The sequence below is a fragment of the Sceloporus occidentalis genome, unplaced genomic scaffold, assembly GCF_023333645.1.
Source record: "Sceloporus occidentalis isolate IW3139 unplaced genomic scaffold, rSceOcc1.0.p SCAF_6, whole genome shotgun sequence".
Classification (NCBI taxonomy): Eukaryota; Metazoa; Chordata; class Lepidosauria; order Squamata; family Phrynosomatidae; genus Sceloporus; species Sceloporus occidentalis.
Genome location: NW_028316986.1, coordinates 22,160,287 through 22,186,706, shown reverse-complemented (window position 1 = coordinate 22,186,706; position 26,420 = coordinate 22,160,287). Strand labels below are relative to the sequence as shown.

At 39.7% G+C, this 26,420-nt stretch overlaps 1 protein-coding gene across 3 annotated transcripts in view; it reads left to right on the top strand.

Annotated features, from left to right (window-relative positions):
• LOC149310490 (mitotic checkpoint serine/threonine-protein kinase BUB1-like) overlaps positions 1-26,420 on the top strand; it is a 45,814-nt gene that overhangs the window by 5,626 nt on the left and 13,768 nt on the right. For all 3 annotated transcript variants that reach the window (XM_089529056.1, XM_089529055.1, XM_089529057.1), the window contains 11 exons: positions 394-437; positions 2,664-2,746; positions 4,008-4,057; positions 7,785-7,981; positions 9,595-9,752; positions 18,204-18,781; positions 19,505-19,557; positions 21,350-21,472; positions 22,091-22,192; positions 24,275-24,368; positions 25,761-25,842. In XM_089529056.1, the coding sequence (XP_089385182.1) occupies positions 394-437; positions 2,664-2,746; positions 4,008-4,057; positions 7,785-7,981; positions 9,595-9,752; positions 18,204-18,781; positions 19,505-19,557; positions 21,350-21,472; positions 22,091-22,192; positions 24,275-24,368; positions 25,761-25,842 (1,564 nt within the window). The remainder of the gene's footprint in view (positions 1-393; positions 438-2,663; positions 2,747-4,007; positions 4,058-7,784; positions 7,982-9,594; positions 9,753-18,203; positions 18,782-19,504; positions 19,558-21,349; positions 21,473-22,090; positions 22,193-24,274; positions 24,369-25,760; positions 25,843-26,420) is intronic.

Here is a 26,420-nt window from a genome sequence, read left to right as displayed (position 1 = left end):
TTTAAAGCAGTCTCAAACTGGATTATTTCTGCAGTGTGTTTTGGACCAAAAAGTAACTTTTCCAGGCTCTGGTTTGTGACAGTGGTGAGACTGAAAATGGGATATAATAGTTGAAAACTTTGATATAGTGATTGACAAGTTGTGTGTGTGTGTGTGTGATGCTTGACTAAGCTGATAACTTGAGTATGCAAGAGATTTGATAAATTTTGATGTGACAGGCTACACAATGCCCTTGGTTTCTTAACATTGGTGACATGCTCGTAAGCTGCCTTCTGACAATCTGTAATTAATAAAGTTTTATTTGTGTTAAATGTCTCAAATTTTATTTCACACAAAAGTGTATGGGTTTTTTTGCCTCTTTTTAAAAGTCATTGTCTGCTCTCTTCAACCTAGGCTGTTACAGAGTTACTTGTCCCAGAACCAGATTCCAAATCAAGGTGAGTCTAATTCTGTCCTGTAAATATGTTACAATGTTGAGCTGTAAATATTCAAAATTTCTTGAAAAGTAAACTTAAAAGAAAGTACTGAAACAAAGCTATCTTAAAGTAGTGAGGGTTTTCTTTGATTTGATTTCTTTTTCAGCAGTCACATTGAGTTTGTTACAGTATATAGATCTTGTAGTAAGTTTTTCTAGGTGCAAAAAGAAACAGAAGAAGCAGGTAGGCATAGTTGTTATGTGTCTGACGTGGCTGCACTCACTCTGAGGAAAGAGCGAGGGCAGGAATCAAAGTAACCTTGTGTGCTTGTATTAAATTGGAACCTGTAACCGTTATGCTTTGCCTTGCTGCCAGTAAAGTCTTACTGACTAAAAGTGCTGTCCATGTCCTCCTTGAAGCCAGATAAGCAGATCAACAACCTAGGTATTTTAAAGCTGGTACGTTGTGCGTCTGTTCTCTGCACATCCCCTAATGGACATGGATGTCTTGCAGTGACAGTTCTCACATACATAGGAGACCACTGAATTTTCTGCATGCCTAAGATACTTTCCCCTTGATCCTGATACTGGGGAGACCTACATGTTTATGACTGGAGATCTGATTTGTGACAGTCAGTATTCATTGGCTTCTTTAAACATGCATTCTGTACACAGTAGTGGAAGTTGATGGTTTGAAGGAGATAGGATTAGGAAAGAAATTCTTTCTAAAATTGCACTGGATTTCCTGGACAATTTGCAGCATGTGTGTGTTGGTAGGGAAATCTTTGACCTTCAATCTAGCTATTTTGGACGACACCCTTTATAATGTATGGGGACTACAGATCAAAACAGGAGCGGCGGGAATCGAGATGTGAAAGCATGGGTGGAAACTGAATATTTGTGAACAAAAGTTGAACAAATGCCTTATGGGATATTTTCTTTTAGAATGATAAATGAAGGACACTTTGTCTTAAATATTTTAAGTTCATATATTCATTATTTAGAATTATTTCTAAAATATATATATATAAGAGGAAGACTTACGTAGAACTATACACAGTGTCAGATGATTGCAAGTCATGGTCCTAGTTTTCTTTTTCTCAGCTCTTTTCATGAACGTAAATGCTTTATGTCTGCTTGACACTGTGGAGAAGTAGAAGAGATTAAGTAATTTTTTTGTTTTGTTAATGCTTCTGGTTTTTTACATTGTTTTTGCCTACCCCTCCTTAATTGACAAAAGTGGTTTCTTACAGTTCAGGTGTTCCTTAAAGTTCAGGCTTGGTTTGTTGTGAAAATAAAATTTTATAATAATAATAATTATTATTATTTTTAGCTCGCCTGTCCCTATGGATCAAGGCAAGTTACAATAAAAGAAATAAAAATACATAGCACAATATAATAATATATACATAATCCAACAGAACAATTAGACCAGGGGTAGGCAACCTTTTTGAGCCGGGGGCCGGGTTGCTGTCCCTCAGGCGACTGGGGGGACAAAGCCGGGGGTGGAGCACCTTGGAGACTAACTCTGGAAAGAAGTTATTGCATAAGCTTTCCTAGGAGTTTATCACTCTGGAGCTAATTTCGGCATTAAAGAGAGATTAAAGTGCATTTAAAGCATCCCACAAATAAAGCAAAAAAGGTGAGTAACTGCGCAAAGGATTATCACACACAATACCGTTTTTTCACAGGAAGCCAGGTCTTGCAAAAGGGACCAGAGAAAGAAGCAAGTGGATTTAAATAGGGAGTTTTTCTAATAGGAAGCAAAACAAACTGGAGGGAGGAGGAATTGGTGTTCAGTGGAGATTGGGGCATCAGGTTTGCTTGCTTTAGGACCTTTCTAAGCACTACTGATGTACTGAAGTCTGCCTAAAATTGTTGGGTCAATTTTGGGGCATAAACTTCTCGACTTATAGACGAGTATATACAATACATAAGGGTGGCATTTTGCTAGGGAGAAGCTTGTCTCTTTTTGAAGTTTTTTTTTGTCTCAGTGTGTTGTAAATGAGCAAGATAAGATAGCAATCTGAAACTCTACTTGATTGAAGTGGTATTGTTCTTTTCTGTTGTATACTGAAAGTTTGAATGTGAAAAAATGAAAAGGAAAATATTTTCCTGTGGAGATGATTTAAGATGTTATCTCTGTATCTTTTAAAAAAAAACCCTTTATTCATTCTTTATCAATTGCTGCTTATATCTAATTAATCAAGACCCATATTTATTTATCTATTGGTATATTTTTCTGCAGTTGGTGTCCTGCAGCCACTTAACCCTCAGATGTCCAATCAGATGGCTTCTACAGCTGACCCAGCCTGTATCTACCAAAATCAGGTATGTAAAAAAAGCAGCTACTGTTACACATAAGAAAATCGGATGAAGTAGGAGAATCCAATTGATCATTTAACATAGTTTTTTGGGTTTTTTTTTCAGGCTATGAGGCCATGTTCTAGATTTATACATGTGTATTGTTGTTAAATGGCAAGGTCACAAACCAGACTAACACAGATTAACATGTAAATCGCTTCCTCTCAACCAACAGTATATATACCCCACTCTCTTCCGTGCCAGCATTCTCTGAAGATGCCAGCCACAGCTGCTGGCAAAATGTCAGGAATAAACTCTTCTAGAACATGACCTCATAGCCTGAAAACTCCACAAAAAACTATGGATGCTGGCCGTGAAAGCCTTCAATTTCATATTGATTCTTTAACCCTTCTTCATTGAAGGCTCAGATATAAAAAATGATGGAGCAGAGGTTGGAAAAGTTCCTTTTTTGGTATATTGTTCCTCCAGCTAGAAACCCAGGAATTCTGTGGATTATAGTCTTCCTCCCAAATAACACTTCCAAGCTCTATCAGATGCAGGCAGGCCATCTGTGATGCTGATGTGATTGTGATGAAAACATTTCTTTTAGATGAAAATGTTCTTATTCTATTTTTTAATATCACTTAATAAGTATTTCATTGGTCTGTTGTTTAATATTATAAGCATATATCAAGATCCTTCTTGCCCAAATAATTGCTAGAAGGCTAATGGACTTAAATTAGGAATTGCATCTTCAGGAAGATTTTATTGTTTATTTTATTTCCCCCAAATTGTTTCCCTTGCAAACAGGATCATTGAAACAAATCATGACCTTCTGTCTGTGGTTCCTTTGGTGTTTGAATGCAGGAGCTGGAACTCTGGTTTATCTCCTTTAGCAAGTAATCCATGGCTTATCTTGAGTTAAACAAGTCATATACAAGCTTTTGCTGGATTTGGGCATACCACTAAACCAGGATGTTCAACTGTGACCCAGCTGTAGTTTGATTTTGACAGCTAGCTGTTCTACTAAGCATAGCCAGGAGTGATGGATCATGGCAACTGGAATCCAAAAACATCTGGAGAACCACAGGTGTCCACCTCCATGCTATACAAGTTATTGAAGAAATGTCTGTCTGTTGAGCTGCTCCCTGTGCAGCAGGGGTTATTGGCCAGTGTAGACTTAATGTAATGTGTGAATATGCCCTTTGTCTCCTCTTCTGAAAAACTGTAGACATCAGTCAGTTTTGTGTTAGAAGGATCCTCAATCTGAACTTTCTGTCTTTTCTAGAATCCAGCTAATTCTGAACAGGCAATCAGTTGCAGGGGAACAGAAAAAATGTAAGTACTGTAGCTGGTTGTAAAAGGACACTGCTTAATTTTGTTAAGTTCAGTTCAGTTCATCTGTATTACCGTCATAGACCAGCACAGGTAAAAACTGAATACAGAATAAAAGAAAGTAAAAACAAGGTAAAAAACACAGGTTAAAACAGTATTTAAAATAGCCTTTTAAAATCCAGTGTGGCAGGGCAAGATTGGTACTAGTCTACTACATTAGTCATTGCCTGACATATTTTAACCGCAGTTACGCAGAATAATGATAATAGGATTTATTTATATGCCGCCCAGTCACTGGGAATCCAAAGGGGATAATAATTAAATGGTTCAAAAGTAAAAGTTCTCCAGTGTTTCAGTACTTCGCGTTTTGCTAAGTATGCCATAGGTGAGGGCAAGTACAGTGGATCCTTGTTATACACTGGGGTTTGGTTCCAAGATCCCCCGTGTATAACAAAATCCGTGTATGCTCAAGTCCCATTAAGTATAATGACATAGCAAAATGGTGTCCCTAATAAAAAATGGAACGTCAAGGTAAATTTATACTTTTTTGGAACATTTTCAAACCGTGTATGCTTAAATCCGTGTATAAAAAATCCGTGTATAAGAAGGGCCGACTGTATCTATTGTAGTCATTAGCAAAAAAGGTTGGGGTGTTAGGTAGGTGTAGCTGTCGCTCTATATCTATCACCCGTTGTTTGATGGCTTTAGCCTTTCCATATCCCATGTGAGCAAAAGATCTGTAAAAAAAGCCCAGTGAAGAAATTTTAGTCATCACTGTGTTTCCATGTAGACTGGAACTCATCAGTCAGGGTAAGTGGAGCATGGCCTGTGGGGAAGAAGGATAGTCTTGAGCCAGTAACTGAGTATGGTCACCCACACTCTGGCCACCATTTTCCTAAAGCCTGACTCCTGTGTCAGAGTTGTTTTAGAAAGACATTTTGGTGCTTGGAATGCTAATCTTAGAAATGTGGATTGCACAAGTTCTAATGGTGCAGAGTTGGAGAGAGGTCCCGGTTGGGATCCTTAAAGCAGTTGTGCAACTGATTTGGCTTTGAAAAGTTGAGTGTTGCTATATTGTGTCCTCCTCTTGTTGTAAGAAATTTGAGGATGGCTGTTGAGCTCCTCCACGCATTATCAGCACCATAGTCCCCATGTGCTTTCCTATTACCAGTAGTGTGAAAAGTTACTCCCAGTTATTTAAACCAGGAGGCCTGTTCGATCTTGTGGCCATCTGTATTCCAGTTATGGTTCTTGGTCCTTTTAGCAGATGCCTTGATTTTAGTTTTTTGATAGTTGAGTTCTAGCTGATCCTCTCTGCAGTACTGTGTTAGTGTTCTTGGCCCCATACAGACAAGCCAAAATAAAGCTGCTTCGAGTCACATTGGAGGTATGCTGTTTAAATGATGCATGCGTCCTAAGAGTCCAGAAGCTATGCCAAAGCCTCGATCCAGCCCTAAGGACTGGGGCATGGCTTTGGTGAGGCTTCCAGACTCTTAGAACGCATGCATCATTTAAATAGCATACCTTCAATGTGACCTGAAGCAGCTTTATTTTGGCCTGTCTGTATGGGGCCTTAGTGCTCTTTTTAGGCCAGTGGGGGTTCTTGAAAGTACTGCTGCATCATCTGCATAAAACAGAGCTGAGATATGCCTTCCCTCTAGTTTTGGAGAATGGAGGTTTGTATTGTTGAGATGACCCACCATATCATTGATGTAAAAGTTGAACAGGAGTGAAGCTAAAACTTTGCTTGATGCCTTTCTCAGTGGCAATGGCATTGGTGAGATGACCATAAGCATCCAATACACATGTTAAGAACAAAAGTGAACAATATTCATGGAACTAATATTGTAAAAGAGTCTATAGGGAAGTACCCAACAAAAATACTAGATTGTAAAACTGTCTTGGGGAGTCTGTGGATTCTTAAAAAGTCATTTATTCCCCATTAATGAAAAACTCCAAATTCCTGATTGCTGGACATTCCATGTAGAAGATAAGCAGTGTGGATTGGATGAATAATAAATCAAAGAGTAGGAGTAGTAGAATGAGAGACCCTGGGAAGTTCTAGTCTCTGCTTCATCTTCGGTAGATTTCTTCAGCTACATCCTTGTGACAATATAAAATATAAACATTTATGCATATAAACCATATTAGTGGTACAAAAATAATAGCTTCATATACCAACAGTATAACATAAAGATTCAAACTACTTACATCATTGCAGTAATACAAAATGCCTACGCCACTGTGGCTACAGCTCTCCCAGCATGGAATGGCATGTAGTAAACCCAGGAGAGGAGGTGAATAAATGAAAATTCTAATTGATGATGTTTGCCACCTGTTAAACAGGGGAATTAGGCAGGAAAGGCAAGAAGGTAAATTAAAGGTAAAGCTTCTATACTAACATTGGTATTCTTAAAGAAAACAACTTAGATCTTGCTTTTCATTCAAGGCATGAGGGTAAGCAGTATGTAATGTGTATATCCACCAGCATTCCTGTTTGGACAATAAATTTTGAACATCTTGAAATGGTGGATAGAGTGAGAGACTTTATATTTTGTGATAGTCTGTAGTCTAGGAATGCTACACTTGTGGCTCTCTGCACATTGTTCACTGTTGTCCCTCTTTATCCACAGATTCAACTATCTATGGCTTGAAAATATTAAATACATAAATACTAAAAATGCAAACCTTGATTTTCTCATTTTATATAAGGGACACTATGTTACTATGCCATTGTATTTAATGGAATTTGAGCATCCATGAGTTTTGGTATCCCCGGGAGTTCCTGGAACCAAACTCTAGCGCATACCAAGGGTTCAGTCTACAACTCCCACAGTCCCTCACCATTCATTCTAAATAGATAAGAGCTGCAGTACAACGATATCTGGAAGGCTATTGTTTGCTCATTCCTTCTTTTAATTAAAACACAAAAACAATGAAGTGGTAAAGCAGAGCTTTCTCTAGAGTAATATCCCTTCTGTGAATATACTTCCAAAAGAGATCTGCCTAATCTATTGTGGTTTAGTATCTTTTTTGCATTTGTTTTATATTTATCCTGCTGTCCTTCCATGTACAGTCATAATAGGTTATCTCCTTTTTTAAAAACCCATTACAGCATTTGTGTAAGGTACACAAGGGTGGCTATGGAGAGTCTGCCCAAAGTCATCCTTTGACCCCCTATTTTTATAGCTGAGCAGAAATTTGAACTCCGGGACATAATGGTTTAAAGACAGCATTCTAGCCACCATTATAGTGTATATTTCATTATCAAGTGATACCAATTCTGTTCTCAAAAGACTCCTTGGCATTTAAACTTACTGTATGGAAGCAATTGATTTATTGTTAACTGCTGTGAAGCCAACTTCAGCTCTATGAATGAGAGACCTACAAATCACACTATCACATCTCTGCTCAGGTCTTGCAAACTCTTGACTGTGGCTTTCTTGATTGACTGTATCCATCTGTAATGTGATCATCTTTTCCTACTCCCTTCTATCTTACCAAGTATTATTGTCTTTTTTAGTAAGTCATGTCTTTTCATGATGTGTCCAAAGTACGACAGTCTCAGTTAAGTCTAGTTGATTAGTATTAACATTTGTATCTTATTTGCTGGAATGTTATTTATTCCTGGATTTACATATTATTATTTTGGCTGTAATTTTCTGTGTTAGTGAGCATGGAATGCTCCTGCCAAGGGTTTGAAATAAACTGCCATGTTTTTCCTTTGCAGGGAACAACCTATATATATAACCACAATTTCCAAATCAGAAGTTGTACCAACACCATCATACGGTACCATGCTTGAACAGAAACCAATGTACGCCAAGCACCTTTTGCAGTGTGAAGGCTCTGAGCTGAGCTTTGAAGAATTGAGAGCCAAAGCATATTTAAAAAGGGCAGAACGTCTCAAAAGGCACAAGGAATGGGGTAATTAAACTGAGATGTCTCGTTAGCCCTGTTCCAGATCTTGAAAAATACATACAGTGTCTAGGAAACACCACAAGGTTGAATCCAGGCAGTTAGTTGAAATCACGGAGCAGAGAACATGGCTAACTTTTCCCAATGATTTCAGCGGATCTAAGCATAATTAATTTAGTTTGGATCCAGTCTGCTGTCATTTGTACTCTGCTTTCAAAGGTAACGCCAAACTAAAATTTTTGATCAGTTCATGAAATGGCAGTGCCAATGACAGCTGTGAATGAGATACGTTCCAAGTTTGGGAGCATTCAGAAAAGGAACTGACAATAAAAGTACCTGTGTCGTCATACTGTCTTTTCACAAGCCTATGTTTGACCACAGTAGGGACAATTTTGGCCAGTCCATCTGAAAAAGGATATTGTGGAGCTGGAAAAGGTGCAGTAAAGGACAACTATGGATTAACTATGCTAGGATAACAGAAAAAGTGTCTAGCTTAGGGAAAAAAAGGCAGTATTCTGGGCTAGCTTGTAGAAAAAGGCAAGTTGGGGAGACTCAAGTGAGAGATGTAAAATTATGATTAATATGGAGAAGATGATTAGGGATTTTTTTCTCCCCATGTCATATAAAAATGGGCCATCCACTGAATGGACAGATAAAAGGAGGCACTTCACAGCTCATTGGTAAATGGTAGAATCTATTGCCAAAAAGATATTGTGATGGCCACCAGCCTAAAAAGCCTTAGAAGGGGGCAGGAGGGGATGAGGCTATAGGTTGCTGCTAGCCATGATGAATACTGTTCTAGCTTGTGTTTCTGGACACAAATTGCTGTAGAAACTTATTAAATCAGTTGTTGAATTTTGAGTCAACAATTGGGCAAATCCCCATGATTCAAATGATCCATTCTATTTAGGACTAACAACAAGTTTTAGATGAGGATGTGTTACCATGTGATATGTTTCATTAAACCCTTTCCATCTTGGCTGTATTGACCCCAAGCTAACTAACAGGTATTTTGACTATCATTGTTTCAAACTCTTCTGGGATTATTGAGTCTTTGAAAATAAGAATAATATTTATTTATTTATACCCCGCTCTTCAGCCAAGGCTATCAGAGAGGCTTACAAATTGTTAATTAGACCTTTCCCTGCCCTCAGGCTTACGGCAGACGCTGACTTAAATTGAAGGAAGAACGGCTCTATATTTTTCAGGCGGAGAAAGAACTGCAGATTTCCACACCATCTTGCTGAGCTTAGGGAAATGGAATTCACATTCATGTTGAGGCCTACAATATATTTATAGAAGCTCTGCCCTCCTCCCAACCTTAACAAAAGCAACATGGAAAATAAAATGCTTGTGAACCATTTGCATTATTTTTGCTCATTTTGTTGACTAAACATTCTTCTGGATGCTTAACAAATCCAAATCCAGTAGATATTGCTGGTTCTTTTCTCCTGCCAAGGACAGGAAGCTGGCAGTTGGAATAGAGGGAGGGCCCTCCATCTGCTTCTGGGGCTAGGCATGCCAGCCTCTTCTCTAATGAAGGAAGAAAAGAAAGAGACCTCAAAAGACTCATAGAAATAAAAAAAAGTCTTATATACATTATTTCCTTTTGATGCATTCAGAGGATGAAGACAAAGAGTTCATGAAAAAGAAAGAAAATGACCTCCTTGAGCTTCAAGAGTTACAGCAGAAATTGGAGCAGCTCTCCCAGACATCATCTTCATCCCAGAAAACAATGGCAGTGCCACCTACTCACCAACCTTTTCTAAGCACCACAGTGGTACGTATGTGTTGCTATATATCAGGTTGTGATATTCAGATACTTTCAGATTTTTTGGCCTTCCCCAGTCTGGTGTCTCCAGGTGTACTAGACTCCAAATCCCACCTTCCCCACTGAGGATTATTAGGGTTATAGTCTGAGGCATTTGAAGGGTGTCAGGTCGGGAACACTTTCAGTAGTTTATATAATGTTACAAATTTTGTCAATGTGCATCTTGGAAGATTGCCTTTTCTTTCTGTCAGCTCTCATTATGTCCAAGCAAGAGAGTCCCTTTAACAAAGCCCATATGATCTTTTAATGGCAACATGCAGGCATTAACATATGATGCTACCTTATACAGATTTGGGTGACTGATCTGGTCTTGTCTCTTCTACTGTATATAATCAACTATAAGTTGATCTCATGCATAAGTTGAGGCTAGATTTTAGGGCCAAAATTATGGATTTTGATATGACCTTTGTATAAGTCTAGGGTAAAACTTAGAGACATGACAAAGGATATAAAGCAGGGGTAGGCAACCTTTTTGAGCCGGGGGCCGGGTTGCTGTCTCTCGGAAGTTTATCGCATGGGGCATAAACCGTTCCCCAGCGCGTTCTAACGGGGACGAGCGTGGGTGCGCATGGAGCGCGATGGGCACCGGATGGGGCCCAAAACGCAACTTTATCGCACGGGGGAACACCGCCGCTGCGCGTTCCCATTGCGTCCCAATTCTGTTCCAGAGGGCGCCATTTCTGGGGACGCTTTGAAACAGTCCCCAGAAATGGCGCCCTCTGGAACAGAATTGGGACGCAATGGGAACGCGCAGCGGCGGCGTTCCCCCGTGCGATAAAGTCGCGTTTTGGGCCCCATGCGGTGCCCATCGCGCTCCATGCGCGCCCACGCTCGTCCCCATTAGAACGCGCTGGGGAACGGTTTATGCCCCATGCGATAAACTTCTCAGACAACTGGGGGACCGAAGCCAAAAAATAAATAAATAATTTTTAAATAAATAAATAAACCGGGACAAATGTAGAACAAAATTTTCAAATGGAGGACATGCAAAAAATTTGCTGATTTTTTTAAAAAATGTTAATATAAATGCATGTTTCTGAGGCTTCTATAGACAATTGCCCCCCTTGCCCACCGCTTGCCCCCCTTGCCCGCCTCCTCCTCATAGGCCAAAGGCCCCATGCCCTCATGTGAGAGTCCAATGGCTCCGGCGGCATGACCGGGCTGGGGCTGGTCCCAAGGCCTTGCTGGGCCGCATCCGGCCGCGGGCCATAAGTTGTCTACCCCTGATATAAAGGATGAAGCAAGAAAAACAATGCAAGCAACTTACAAAATTCCAGCAGGCACAACTGTTTGTGCTCATCCTAAAGGCTGGATGGATGAGAGGATAGAGTGGAGTCAATGCTTCCAGGACAGATTATGCTCTTGCTTTTCACCAGGTTATGGTTTCTTTAAATAAGAGTTAAAGTATAGTACTTATATTGGATATCTCGACTCAGGATTTTGGGGGTCAATTTTTTGACTAACATTTCTAGACTTATACATGAGTATATACTGTAGTTAGCAGAAGTGTCGGAGATGCTGGGGACATAATTTAGAACCGTGTTGGCAAACCTATGGCACGTGTGCCACTGCTGTCACGGTGCCCGCTCCACAAGGGCACAGCAACCACCAGTGGAAGGAGCGAGGGACTGGACATGAGTGCGTGTGTGCGTGCGCACCCGGCCTGGCCCTGCTGCTTGTACCAGAGGAATTTGCCCAAGAACAATTAGATCAGACAAGGAAGGGTGGGGAGGCATGGCCCAGCGGGCAACTCCTTGTTGCAGACTGGGTCTCCTACCAAGCCCTGCCCATTCCTTTTGGAAGCCCCACCCTCCACAAGGCATAGGTCCCTGGGGGATGCCACTTTGTTCTCCTCCTCCTCCTAGACTTGGGAGTGTGTCTTGGAAATTTCTTTCAATAAGGTTTACCTTTTTCCTCCCTCCCTCTCTTTCCCTTCTCTTCCCCCATCCCCATACTTTCTTGGCACATTTCTTCAAATGAGGCTGAGAGTGTGGGTCCTGACCAAGTGTAGATGTGTGTGTGCTGTGTAGGGTTGCCATAATTCTCTACTAAAAACTAGACAAAATGTAGGACAAAATTTAGACCAAAATATAGGACAACTGTAGGATAAAATTTAGCCCAAAATGTAGGACATTTTAAAAAATGGAGGACCTTAAATATCCTACATTTTGGGCTAAATTTTATCCTACAGTTGTCCTATATTTTGGTCTAAATTTTGTCCTACATTTTGTCCTGGTTTTTAGTGGAGAATTATGGCAACCCAAGTGCTGTGTGCCTTCCAAATTTAAAAGCTGTTCAACAGCAAGCAATGGCTCTCGTATTGTGCCATTTCTCCTTCTCTGAGGCTGAGAGTGTGTGTCCTGCCGAAGGTTCCTTGCCAGCGGGTTTCATAGCCCAGCAGAGACTACATTTCGGCAGTGGGAATGAATCCAGAGAACCATCCCTGTTAGTCTGGGATATCAGTATGCACAGGGTGTTCTGTGGAGGACATTCAAGGAAAATGTAGGGCCTGGTCAAATAAACACTAAAAAACACCCCTATAAATTTATGCTTCTTAGTCAGGCTAAAAAATTGAGGATATTCAAGGAAAATGGAGGAGCTGACCAAATAAAAGCTAAAAACACTCCTAGAAATGTGGAATCATGCTTCTTAGCCATGCTCAAAATGGAGAACATTACAAAATAAACACTAAAAAGCATGCCCATAAATATAAATCCATGCTTCTTAGCCATAGTCAAAATGGGTGACGTTCAATAAGTTCAAGAAAAAATGGAGGACATGCCAACATAAAAGCTAAAAACAGAAATATAAATTCAGTTCATGGGGTTTATTTACATCTATATTACATATTGTTGATGTGCCTTCAAGTTTTATTCAGAGGGGATTTTTGCCATTGCTGAGGCTGAGAAAGTCTGACCCAGTGGGTTTCCATGGCTGAGCTGGGATTCAAACCCTGGTCTCCAGAGTCGCACGCTTTGTGTGGAGAGGTGCGACGTTAGGGGGCCTTCCCACCTCTTTCTGCCCTGGAAGGAGTCTTCCATTTTGATCAGGATTGTGGTTGTTTTTGAGTTATTGCCTCCCTCTCTCAGGGTTTTGTTGACAAGGTGTCTTTTCTTTTTGCCATGGCCACCCTCTGAGGCTGAGAGAGTGTGGTTTGTCTCTGTGTTTGTGTTCATTTGAGTCTTTCCTGACTTAGGGCAACTCTGAGTTTGCCTTTGATTTCCTCTGAGGCTGGGAGAGTGTGACTTGCCCAAGGTCTCCCAGTGAGTTTCATGGTCTCCAGAGGTGTACGCTCAAGCTATTGACTGCCTTTGTTTTTGTGCTGTACCTTCTGTGTTTCATTATGCTTGTTATTGCTGTTGTTGTTATTGCTGTTGTGTGCCTCCAAGTCATTTCCAACTTATGGGCCCAGAGCACCTTCCCACCCTTCCGAGCATTGGTTCCTGGCAACCCTAAGGTGAAACTATCATGGGGCAAGCTTCATCAGAGGGGGATTTCCATTGCCATCCTCTGAGGCTGAGAGAGTGTGACTTCTGTGTATAGTTCCTTCAAGTTGTTTCTAACTTATAGCAACCGTAGGGTGAAACTATCATGGTGTTTTCTTGGCAGGTTTTGTTGGGGAGGTTGCTATTGCTAACCTGAAGCTGTGTTTTCCCCTGGAAGTCCTACCCTCAGAAGGCAGATGCCCTGCCCCTGGAAGGTAGAAGTCCTGCCCCATGGAAGTCCCACCCTCGGAAATGTTTGCTTGAGGAGCATCAGAAACAAATTCACAGTAAAATAAAAACTGGAATGAATGGATCAGCTAATTCTCTCATGACATTGGCGCTTCCTGATGCTCCTTGCTCCTCGCACGTAATGAGGGCATACAAATTGCGGTGCCCTATAAACATGGGCGCTGCTAGTTTGATGTGATGGACGCCTAGCGTCCGCACATCTCAGCACCTTCATGATGCCGCAAGTGCACCATTGGTGCCTTGCGACATCATAATCGTGCTGCAGAAAGAAGCTGCTTTTTGCGGCTTTTTGTTGTGTGAGGGAGCCGCGCGGTTTGTCCGCTGCTGCTCCCTTGCGCAACAAACGGTCTGTATCCTGCCATTCTCTGCTTCCAATCATCCAAATGTCAACCATGATCTCCAATATTATTCCATTATTATTATTATTATTTAGCTTTATTTATATTGCACTGTAAATTTACACACTGTTGTACATACAATCTTTTTAATTAGACAGTTCCCTGCCCTCAGGCTTACAATCTAAAAAGACACGACACAAAAGGAGAAGGGAATGGGATCAGGTCCAGCATTTCTTCTCTCCCTCTGAGGCCTGGACCAAGGCAGATGGACTGGAGGGAGGGCTCTGCTTCTTAAGATATAGCTGGCCCTGCTTTTTCAGTCCCTACTAGGCTGGATGAAGACAGATGGCATGGAGGGAGGGCTCTTTTTCTTCTTCAGCCTAGGTCTGATGGAGTTGGGCCTGCCTTTTCATTCCCTCCAGGCTGGATGGCTTGGCTATCTCTCCCTCTGGATGATGGTGGATGGAGGGAGGGCTCTTCTTTCAGGCAAGGCCCAATGGAGCTGGCCTGCCCTTCTCTCCCTCTGGAAGGTTCCATGCTTCCTTCAATTTCCATTTACCTTAATATTAACTTAATTCCCATTTACCTTAACATCACATGGACCAGCAGTCTCCCTCCCATCTAAACCCAAACTCTGAACATGTCATCTAAAGTTAATATTTCTTAAACGCATGGAAAGATATTTCAAACCCTTCAAAATCAAAAAGTGATTAAATCAGTGAAACACTTAGTGTAGAATGTAAAGTTTTAAACACAGACTGCCTAATCTTTTAAAATATCTGTGAATGGTTTCATGCACATCATGCAGATAATTATTTTAATTTTAGACTCAATCTCCTTTATGAAGTTTTAAACCCATGCATAGGTACATACTGAAATGTGTAATAGAATAGGTGATTCCACAAGGCCAGAGGTGTTTTTATAATAATAATAATAATAAAGTTTATTTATATTTCTCGCCTCTCCCAAGGATCGAGGCGGGATTACATCAGTAAAAATAATACAATAGTACAAAATACGATCAATAAAACACTAATGCTGAATTAACCAACATTCCTATTAGTTCTCTAAAATAACAATTCATCATAAATGCCCAATTTAAGTTATGCCTTTTCCGCATTGAGGAAGATAATTGCGGCCTTTTTGCTTGTTTTTTTATCGTAATATTCTATCAAATCTATTATAATTCATGTTTTGTTTCGCTTGTCTGCTTGGTAGGAAACCACATTGATCCTCCTCAAACCAGTCTTTCAAATTTTTTTTAATCTTTCTGCCATTTGTGAAAATTTTATAATCTGCATTTAGCATTGGGCATTTATGTTAAAATTATTGGAGAAATTAGAATTAGGAGACAATATGTTAAAATGGATAAAAGAAATATGTACAGAGCAAACGGCAAGAATTGTAGTTAACGGAATGAGGACAGAGGAATGTAAAAAAAAGGCACCAGACAAGGGTGCCCCCATCTCCCCTATTATTTATACAGTGGAACCTTATTATACGCGGGGGATTTGTTCCGGATCCCTCCGCGTATAAAAAAATCCACCTATGCTCGAGCCCCATTGTTTCCAATGGGGCTCGTGCGCGGCGGCGCGTGAGGTGCAACGGGTGCGCGCGCCCATTCAATTGAATGGGACGCGCCGCCCCTTCTGCCCCGCGCGCGCCGGCGGCTTTGAGCGCCTATGCTCAAAGCCGCCTATAAAAAGACCGCGTATGCGGAGGCTCCACTGTAACTTGCTTAGAAGTATTATGCAACAAAATAAGGGAAAACAAACGCATACAGGGAACAAGGTATAAGAGGAAAGAAATACGGATTCGGGCCTACACAGACAATATCATGATGATAGTTGAGGATCCACTAGAAAAAGCAGAAAAAGCATTTAAGATAATAACAGAGTTTGGGAAATGTGCAGGTTTAAAAATAAATAAATAAAAGTAGGCTATAAAAGCATATAATGTGACAACAAGAAAACAAGAATTTCTGCAAAAAAATATTAGGGGTCCAAATACGAAAGAAAGTAAAATATTTAGGAATTCAAATTACGGAGAAAAACAGTGAATTATTTGATAATAATTACAAAGCGGGATGGCAGGATATAAAGAAAAATCTGGTTAAATGGTCAAAGTTACAATTATCATTGTTAGGAAAAATTTCAATAGTAAAAATGTGTATATTGCCAAAAATTATGTTTTTATTCCAAAATTTACCAATCATATATAGTAATACAATATTTGATCAGTGGAAAAAAGATCTAATGAGGTTCATTTGGGCAGGACGAAAAGCCAGAATAAAATGGAGTACAATGATGGATGTAAAACAGAGAGCATGCCAGATCTGAGACTGTATTATCATGCTTGCTGTTTAAACTGGATAGAAGATTGGATAGATTTGAGAGATGAAAAACTGTTAGATCTTGAAGGTTTTAATTTGAGGTATGGCTGGCATGCCTATCAGTGGTTTGGAAAGGTGGATTTAAATAAAGAATTTAATGATCATATATTGAGGAGAGCACTTTGGAAGGTTTGGAACATTTATAAGGAGAAAATATATAGGCAAATGCCAGAATGGATATCTCCACAGGAGGCATTGATGAAGCAAGGGAAAAATGAAGGGAAAGAATGGATAAGATACAAAGATAGTTTGAAAGTGGACAAGGGGAATGTAAGGATAAAAACAAAGGAAGAATTAGTGTTAGAAGGGTTCGATATACATTGGTTCTCTTATTTTCAATTACATGATAGGTATAAAAAGGATATTAAACAATATGGCATAACTAATAATAAGATGGAACTGGATTTGATCCTAATGGATAGGAAAGGGGAAAAAATCTCAAAATACTACAATCTGCTGTTGAAAATAGAACTGGAAAAAGAACAAATCAAACACTGTATGATCCAATGGGCACAAAATTTAGGGCATAATATACCTTTAAAAGCCTGGGAAAGAGCATGGGGGAAAGACTTAAAGCAGGGGTAGGCAACCATTTTGAGCCGGGGGCCGGGTTGCTGTCCCTCAGACAACTGGGGGGCCGAAGCCAAAAAATAAATAATTAAATAATTTTTAAAAAATTAAATAAATAAATAAACTGGGACAAATGTAGGACAAAATTTTCAAATGGAGGGCACTTTTTAAATAAAAAATGGAGGACACGCGAAAAAAATTTGCTGATTTTTAAAAAAATGTTAATATAAATGCATGTTTATGAGGCTTCTATAGACAATTGCCCCACCATGCCCCTCGTGCGAGACGCCAAAGGCCCCGGCGGCAATCAGCAGCAGGACCGGGCTGGGGCCGGTCCCAAGGCCTCGCTGGGCCGCAGGTTGCCTACCCCTGACTTAAACTTTACTTTATGTTCAGATATGAAAGAAAAATTTTACAAAATGCTGTATAGATGGTATTTGACCCTGAACAGATTGGCTAAAATATTTAAAAAAGAAAAAGGTCAATGCTGGAGATGTGAGAAACATGTCGGAACCTTTTATCATATGTGGTGGATGTGTACAGAAATAAATAAATTTTGGAGAGAAATACACAAGTGTACACAAAAGATATTGCAAATAGAATTCTCGTTAACACCCGAAATTTGTCTGTTGAACATGGTAGAGAAGGAAGAACCCAGGTCAAAATTGAAACCTCTTTTATATATGCTAACGGCATCAAGAATTACAGCAAGAATCACAGTGGCCAGATTTTGGAGAAATAAAGACATTCCACGTATAGAAATATGGTTAGAAAAGTTTTTAGAAGTGATAGAAATGGATAAAAATAACGATGGAGTTAAGAGAGGAGATAGGAGAAGAAGAAGGAACCTGGAAAACATTGTTAGAATTCTATAAAGCAAGGAAATAATAGTTAAAATACCGGTAAATAGTGAAAAAGGAAATAATGATTTCAGTTGGTTATTGGGAAATAGGCACAGAATCTAGAGAAGATACATACCGAATAAAGTTTAATAGTAAGTGTTATGATAGGTTTTGTAGACATAAGATTAAAGAGATTAGATACTGCAAATTCTTAGCTTTACTAGAATAGCGAGGTAAAGGAAGGAATCTTAAGTGTTTTGGGAAATATTAAAGAAGTAGCTGTTAAGAACAGTAACGATGCAGAAGTTTGAAAGAAGGTGGGGAGGGGAAATAAATGTACAAAGAGTATTATGAAGTCCGGAACAAGAAGGATTTGTTGTACTTTTATGTTTGTAAATATTTAATAAATATTAATAAAAATAAAAATAAAATAACAATTCATCAACAGCTAAAAATCATAGTTATAAACCAGGATGCAGTGTAAGATCCTGTTTGCCAAAATGCTTTTCTCTTTCCTTAATAAGGGTGGCCTGCATAGACAAATCGACACAGTTCAGTGTTGTCTAGAACAAGCAGAACCTTTCCCAGGAGAATATCCACAAAACGTTTTGAATTTTGGGAAAGATCAACGTTCAGCAGGAAGTGCTGTTCTGCTACACAGTGAAAGTCACCAACAAGATACCAGCAAGGCATCAGTCAACAGTGCTACAGCTCTTCAGCCTAGCAAAAATTACCAATTGCAATCAGTTTCTCATGGGGTAACAGTAGAAGATGCTTCAATTCGGCAGCCTACTGAAAACCACCACCACCAATCAGTTTTTGGTGAAATTTTAGCAGAAGGTTATACTTTTCTACAGCCTAATAGAAACCACCAACAACTATCGGTTTTTGATGAGCTATCGGCAGGAGATCATTTAGCTCTGCATCCTCATGAAAATCTCCAGCACATAACCTCACAAGGTGAAAGGGCTGCAGCCAAAGTTAAGCTTGGTTTGGAGGCTTGTGAGAACAGTATGCATAGCCTTCACATCAGCTGTGAGGATTCTGTCCAGCCACCTCAGAAACGTGCTTTCATCTCCCACAGTTTTCACCACAGCGAACAGTAAGTAAAAACCAGATTTCTATATGGTTGTATTCTTCTTTAATTTTTTTTGTATTTGTATTCCAATGTTGCGTATTGTGTATTGTTATTTGTCAATAACATTTATATACATTTATTATTATTATTATTATTATTATTATTATTTGCAAATCTTACTCCACCCACACATCTCAGGAATGAATCACCCAGGAGTGTTTGGGATCAGAACCTCAGGTGCATCTTAGAAGCTACAAAGTGCCCTAATTTAAGCTGAAATACATGAGACTTTTGCATATCTACATAGTCTCTTTTCCTTTTCCTCTTTTGTGCAAAACCCCCAGAAAGCCTTTAATGGACTATTGTTTCTTATTTTCATGTGAACTGGGAAATTAGTTTATAGCTGTGAACAGAATGCTAAGCCAAACTTCATCATTTAAGATCCTGTATTGTTCCTAAGCTAGTGATTACATTAATGAATACTGAATAGTATTATTATATGGTCTCAGCTGCTACAGAATGCCACCCCATTTGTTTTTCAACAGAAGTAATTGACATTGGTCAACTTTGAAACACAACCATCTCACTCCCTTTTTCTGCATTTATATTGAGTACTCCCTAAAAATTAATGGTTTGTATTGATTATATTTTAGTATCTCCCCCCCCCCCCCCCCCGGGTGAGGTATTAGGCTGCTTTAGAAAGGTACTGACATTGGAAAAAATTTACACATTGGTTTTTCTGTGCAGGCACTTGAACAGTTCTCATCAGAAGCTGCAGCCTTCCATGGATATGAGATGCGGTAATGATCTGCTTTTCTACTTTTGCAATAGTATGTGAGTCCTGTAAGATGGCAGGAAGTTGGTCTATTCATAAATATGGCTAATTTGGTATAATTTGGCCATTTTTGTCCTCCAGCTACTGGCCTGGATATCCAGCACACTTCAGACTCCTTGATAAAGGAGACACCATTAGCCATAAGAGCATCATATCATGTAGCACCAGTGCATAATACTGTTAACCATGTTCTGTGATAGTTAAGGTATTACTCTAGGAATGGGAAGACCTCAGTCCAAATCGCTCCTTATCAGTGAAGCTTACGTGAGCCAGACACGAACCATTTTCATATGTTTAAAAACCACATTGAATTGTAATGATGTGATTTTCCTGACCCTCCTGCAACGTTTGCACATTAGGCAAAATGTGTGAAAGTAGTATCCTATGTGTGCTCAAGCAATCATGTCCCCCAACTGTGAAAAAAAGCCCAATTTGTATGGAGGGCCTACATCTGTGAATACCTAGTGCTCCTTTGTATGTTTCTTGCTTTATATATGAACATTATGGAGACAGGCACAGGGCTGAAAAGGCAACATTAAGACTGATAGGGTCTCCCCTCATCATGTGGTGTTTATCTGCATTTTATATTGCCCTTACATCACAAGCCTTTGGTAAGTTGTAGGATGGGTATGAACAGAAGCATGTAGTTAAAAGATGAATAATACTGAAAAGAGAAATGCCCATCTTCTGTTATTCCAGTGAACTGAGGACTTTAACTGCTCATTTTGTGCTTGAATTCTTAGCATATAGATTGTTACTTTATTTGGTTGACTTTCATTGAAGTCTTTATGTATAGATTGTCTTGGTACTTATACTTCTCTCTTTATTGTGTAGATTTTTTCTTTGTTTTTCTGGGGTTTTTTGGTCCTTGTAAAATATAAAAAGGGAAACAATCTGATATTGTATAGATTTTTGCTCATGAATTAGGATGCTTCCTTTCTTTCTGTCAAACCTCAAATCAGCTCCGAAAACTTCAGAGCAGAATCTTTGGCAGAGAAAGCTGTATGGTGGAAGAAGATCTGTTCTGTCATTGGTGTCTGTTCATTTGCTGGAGAAACTATAGGATTTTATTCTCTCATTTTAACTTAAACAGGTTGTAGGAGAAGTCTGATAAGATAATTTCAGAGGTAGTGTTTATCTTGCTAGTTATTGTTTTGAAGTAAAACAGGTCCTATAAATTACAACTTAAATAACTCATCCCTTTGAGAATTGTAGTGGAAAAAGAAAAATAGTGTGATGGAGATCTAAAACTAAAGGATAGTCTTGCTATACTTCACTTTTATTGGTGTTCTGCTTCTGCCACAGTAAGAGAGCACATGTATGAAGTAAATGCCCCAGACTTAAAGCATGTACAGTGGGCCCTCCATATTCACTGGGGTTAGGGGCGCAGGACCCCGTGAAAGTTGAAAAATCACAAATATTTTTCCCCCTGAGAGAATACCCCTTTAGGACTCTCTAGGTCCTCCACTGTAATTCTGTGGTCAACATCTGCAGGATGTTATGCTGGAGGACCTACAGATGTCTAGAGAAGTGTTCTCTTTAGAAATCTTTAGGTCTTCTGGCATGAATTTTGGTGGAAGTTGACTGTAGAGTCATGCTGGAAGATCTAGAGATTCCTAGAGAGAGCATGTTAATCAAATTTGTGAATAGTCGATGCCGCAAAAGTCAAAGCTGCAAATGTGGAGGACTGACTTTATTAAAGTATATACTTGATGCCGACTTAAAGTATTCTGCCTTTTATATGTTTTTAACTTCAGGTGCCAGAAACAATTCTGGTATCTTTGAGAATCATCAGCCAACTCCAAACACATCAAGCTTTACACAAGCAACTCCATCTAAAGTGCAGCCATCTCCTACTGTGCACACAAAAGAGGCTCTGGGTAACTATATGGTTCCTTATTTTAAAAAAACTTCAAAAGAATGCAGCTGGAAACTTCCTGTCATTCTGATTTAGAGAGTTTTAAGAATGCCCTAAATTAGGTGATTCAGCCATGCACTTAAGATTGCTGCCTTACATCATGGATATGCTCAAAAGTCTGGTAATTACATTAAATAAGAATTTCTCCATCAGAGAAAGGGCTAGTTGCCTCCAATATTTCTTGGTTGGCCTGGCATTGAATCATTATTGAAGCTTCTTTTCTGCTACTTCTAGTTAAATATTGCCAACTAGTGTGGCTTTCAGAGTAGAAAGATAATCTGTGTTTCCATATAGGCATTTGGACTTAATAAACCATAAGTTACAGTGCTCAATTTTGCATTCATTTTTAAGTGTAAGCCATTGGGAGCTTTTGGGTGGGTGGAAAGAAGCTGATAAGCAAGATAGAACCTGGAACTTCTTGAAGGTAAAGTTTTGGACAACAACCTCTGCCATGGTACTGAAATCAAGCAACAGGCATGGTGAGCTGTACCCTCTCAGCAGGCTACATTCTTGTTCCAATGTGTTTAGGATTTACTTTTCTACTGGCCCTATTTAATTTTATTTTGTTTTGCTTTGCCAGGCTTCATTATGGATGTGTTCCAAGCACCTTCCTTAAGAGATACCACTGTGCATTCAGAGGAAGATGAGGAAGATGAGTTTGAGGCGTTCTGTAGAAATAAAGGTAAATACAACAACTGGATATAGCAGGCTGATGAACCTTCATTTTCCAGTCAATTTATTACCAGCATTTAGAAGTTGGAAAACTTATCTTTTTCAATTGTGTCTCCCAGGGCCCTCCAGCCAGTACTGCTAGTTCTAAACTATGAATAAGCTGTTACATTCCTAATGCCAAAAGTTGGAAAGATGAATGAGTATCTTATGACCAAGCATTCCATTGATTAGAATCAGTGCACATCATGATCAGTCCTTAGAGAAGACCTTTTAGATATCTCTCTTGGTCCATTATTTTGTTTTAGTTATTTTGTATTTTGTAAAAAATTACAAGAAGATAATTCAATACCTTTTTAAAATAATGAGCAACTTAGTAGTTTATTCCAGAACCTTTCTCAAATTGATGATGAAAGTTTCAGATTATCTAAACCAGAACTGGGTAATGGTTGAAGGCCACAGTTGCACCCCTGAGAGACCTTGGGGAACTTTAATTGAATGTATTTGCCCATTGTGTGTCCTTAAAAAATTAAAATTCCATCATGTTTTTTGATTGCTTTATGTTCAAGAAGCCTTTTTCTAACAGAAAGTAACCCAGAGGTTACATCAGAGTACACAGGAGAAAGACAATATGGTTGTCCACCATATTTGCAAGTTAAGCTGGCTATGTCCTGGCTCAGCTAGCACACACTCGCAGACTGAGCAAGAGAAGAATTAGTTATCTCAGAGTTCTGAGATAACTCAGGCAACAGCAGTATTAACAGGGCTCAGTAAACATCCCTGCCTTTGGGAGTCCATTTGGCAAAAGCATAGTCAAGGCCAATTCAAGTTTGGGAAAGCAAGCAGTGTTCGTTAGATAGACCAGGATTGAAGAATCAAGCAAGTTTGTCAAGTAGTCCAGGGGTTGGTGTCATAGAGGTCATGCAGCAAGAACCCCAGCTAGAAAGCATACACTTTGCTCCCAGCAACTAGCATCAACCAGAGTTGGCTTTTAAATGGGCTTCAGCCACCCGGCTCTAACCAGGAGTGCTTCCCCTGCTGCTTGGCAAGGGGCTTCACTAAGCGTTTGTTCTGCATTCTGGTCCATATGCCGAGTCTGGACTTGGGGGCAGGCTGCTTCCTCAGTTGCATCCTTGGCCAGGTCAGCGGCAGATAAGTCCTGTCCCTGCCCCTTTTTGGGCTTTAGGCTGCTCTTCAACTGGGAGATCTTCATGAGTCTCTTCAGTCTGAATCCTGATCCAAGTTCTGACCCATGAGACTTGCCTTCCCTGCTGCCCTACAAACTTAATAGGAACTTTGATAACACAAATGTTGCTGGTAGTAAAGCAAACTGGTGAGAGGGCTGGGCTTGGCTGTTTACACATTGCCTCATTCACTGTTGTGAGGAAGGAAAGGTTACAGGATGGAGTGTGAAGAGGGAGGGAGTACACATTCTCTTGCTCACTTGTGCAGATGGGCAGGTGGGTGAGGTGATGGGACAAGTGTCCCCTTTCACCTCCTCCTGCTCCCCCCATCTCATCCCCTTTCCCACCTGTCCCAGCAAGTGAGTGAACATATGTGCAGCCAGGCCGAGCCACCCAGTCACCCTATATGTGTTAAATACAGTTGGGGGGGGGGTAGAAATTTTCTCTTTCCCCCCCACTTTCGGTGGGGTCCTGTATCTCCTGTGAAAGTTGATGGCCAACTATAATGCCAATTCTTTGGCCCTAAGTGTGTGTGTATTAGCTGCAGATAAAAACACAGCAACATCCAGTTGAGTTGCAAAGCACACCAGAGGTTTCCGCGAATGAAGCGAGGATTTAGTGGCAGGGGAAGATTGAAGTAAACCCATGTAGTTCATAACCAGAGACTCAGACATTAGCATGCATAGGTTATATAATAAATCAGTGGGTGTGCAGCTTTTGATCCTCTAGATCTTGTTGGACTGCAGCTCCTATCAGCCGTAGCCTGCATATTCAGTGGTGAAATGATGGAAAGTATAAGTTCAACAAGATCTGGAGGCAACATCACTTGTCTTCAGTCTTCTCCTCTATCTTCTTATTTGAAAAAGCCAAATCTATTTATTCTCTTTCCCTTCTTTTTGTTATCCTTTTAGGACCATGTGAGGCTTCCAGTTTTAATAAACCTACTGTTTCAACTGTACCTGTTCCTGTACCTGCTTTTACAATTTTTGAAGATGAGAATGCAGAGTGAGTTGAAATAGTCAAATGTATGTGTGATGTGTGGGATTAATATTAAGGCTTTGTCTCAAAGAGCCCGAGGAGTGAGATTTGGAGTTTTCTCAGTAGATGAAAAGTGTAGAAAGATTGAGTGGAATAAAGAGTTGAAGTGTCCTGAGCAAATCAGTCGACGGAGAATAGCTTCAGTATCCAAAACCTTAGAGTTAAATACATTTGGTTCAGTAAAAAAATGTTTTTTCAGGTATATTGGACACCAGTACATCTTTCTAAGAAGAAATTGTTCACTTCAGCTCAGTGTTGATGATGTAATACAGATAATGTTTCCTTGTGTCTTATGATGGAAGGGTGCTCAGTGGTTGCCTCTTCCTGGTTAGAGGTAATGCAACTTAATTAGTTTTGAATTAGAAAAAATATTTGATATTTGTAGATTCAGGGGTACATTTAAATTATATTTCTGAGACATAGAATATAACTGATTGCCACTGTACTTGAATGTTATGTGCTTTTACTGTTGTTTAAATACTCATACCCAAGGTTGGAAGATTAAACATTCACCATTTATTGCTCAGTGGTGAGAAGATCTCACTGCTTTAGTCATACACAAATGTATATTTTAGATGTCAACACCAACAGAATGTATTTTTTGGATATATAGTTAATTTTCATTGATCAACATGCTTACCCCATGTTAATAGCCTATGTATCTCTCCCTCTCCCCTTTTTACTTTCTCTTCACATTCTTTTTTCTTTTCTTTTTCTCTTTCTTTTTTGGTATCAATATTTTTAAAATCTAATTAAAAAGCCACAAATTGCATATCAGATTGCCATGCAAATAATGACTAGTCTTTCTCATGTCTGGTTTTTGTTTGTTTGTTTGTTTTTTGTTTGTTTTTTGTTTTTTTGTTTGTTTTATTTTATTTTATTTTATTTTTGTTTTTGGTTTGCTTTTCTTCCATCTCTTTCAGGGTGGGCAGTTGGGGAAATGAGCCAGGAAGAACTTATGATTGTAGGCACATATTATAAGTCTTGGTTTAAATAAGACAGAGTTTATATGCCAGTAACAAACTTTCATATTCTCTTCTGTGGCTGGTTAACAGACTACAGCCGGTTAACAGAGATTGATTCTCTCATCACAAATTTCAGTAAACCAAATAGTGCTTGTGGCATACAACTGTTAAGCACTTCCCTCCAAGCACACTCAAAAGAGAAGGCGAAAAGGGAACATACAAGCCAGATCATTTCTAGTAATGTGTAATACAGGGTTAGATCGTGTGAATGGAACTTTTTTCTTTTTTGCATTCTGTTACTGAAACATGCAAATCTGATTTCCTGAAAATAGTTGTGAACTAGGTCTCTGTGTATTTGCTTCGCCTAAAGATGCAAGTGCTGTCTCTTTTCTAGGGTCCTACAATCTCACCCAAAGTCGGCAGAAGTCAAAGTTTTGGGTGAACGTCCCATAGCAGACTGTGCAGCCAAACCAGCAGTAAGTATGTGGCGTTTGTAATGAAGATATGTATCAAAGGTATCTTTATTTTATTTATGTAATTTATATCCTACCTTTTTCCACTCAAGGCAACAACCCAATATGGCACTGGCAGTTCTGTATCCTTCATATGAGTTTCAACTAATACAGTTATCCCTTCCAATTTTCAGGGGATCTGTTCTGGACCCCCCCTCCCCCCCCCCGGTGAATCTGGAAAAATGCTGATATTCAAGTTGCCATTGATTTCAATGGTGGCGCACTCCTACACACACACAATTCTGTCCCTCCCCATTTGCTGTCTGCGAATGCGTGAGACTGTGGGCTCCAAGTCCGTGAATCAGGAGGGATGATTGTATAGCATTGGGATCTAGTGGTTGATTTTATTCTGAAGTCTGTATAGAATGGGAAGACACCATTTGGACCCCCAGATGTTGCTGGTCTGCAGGTCCTTATGTCCATTGGCAAGGGTGATAGAGCTGTTGGGAGTTGTAGGCAACAACATCTAAAGGTGTGGCCAGTTACTCATCCATGCTGTGTAGTGTGTAATTTTTCAAACAACTTTCAATCTTCTGAAAAAG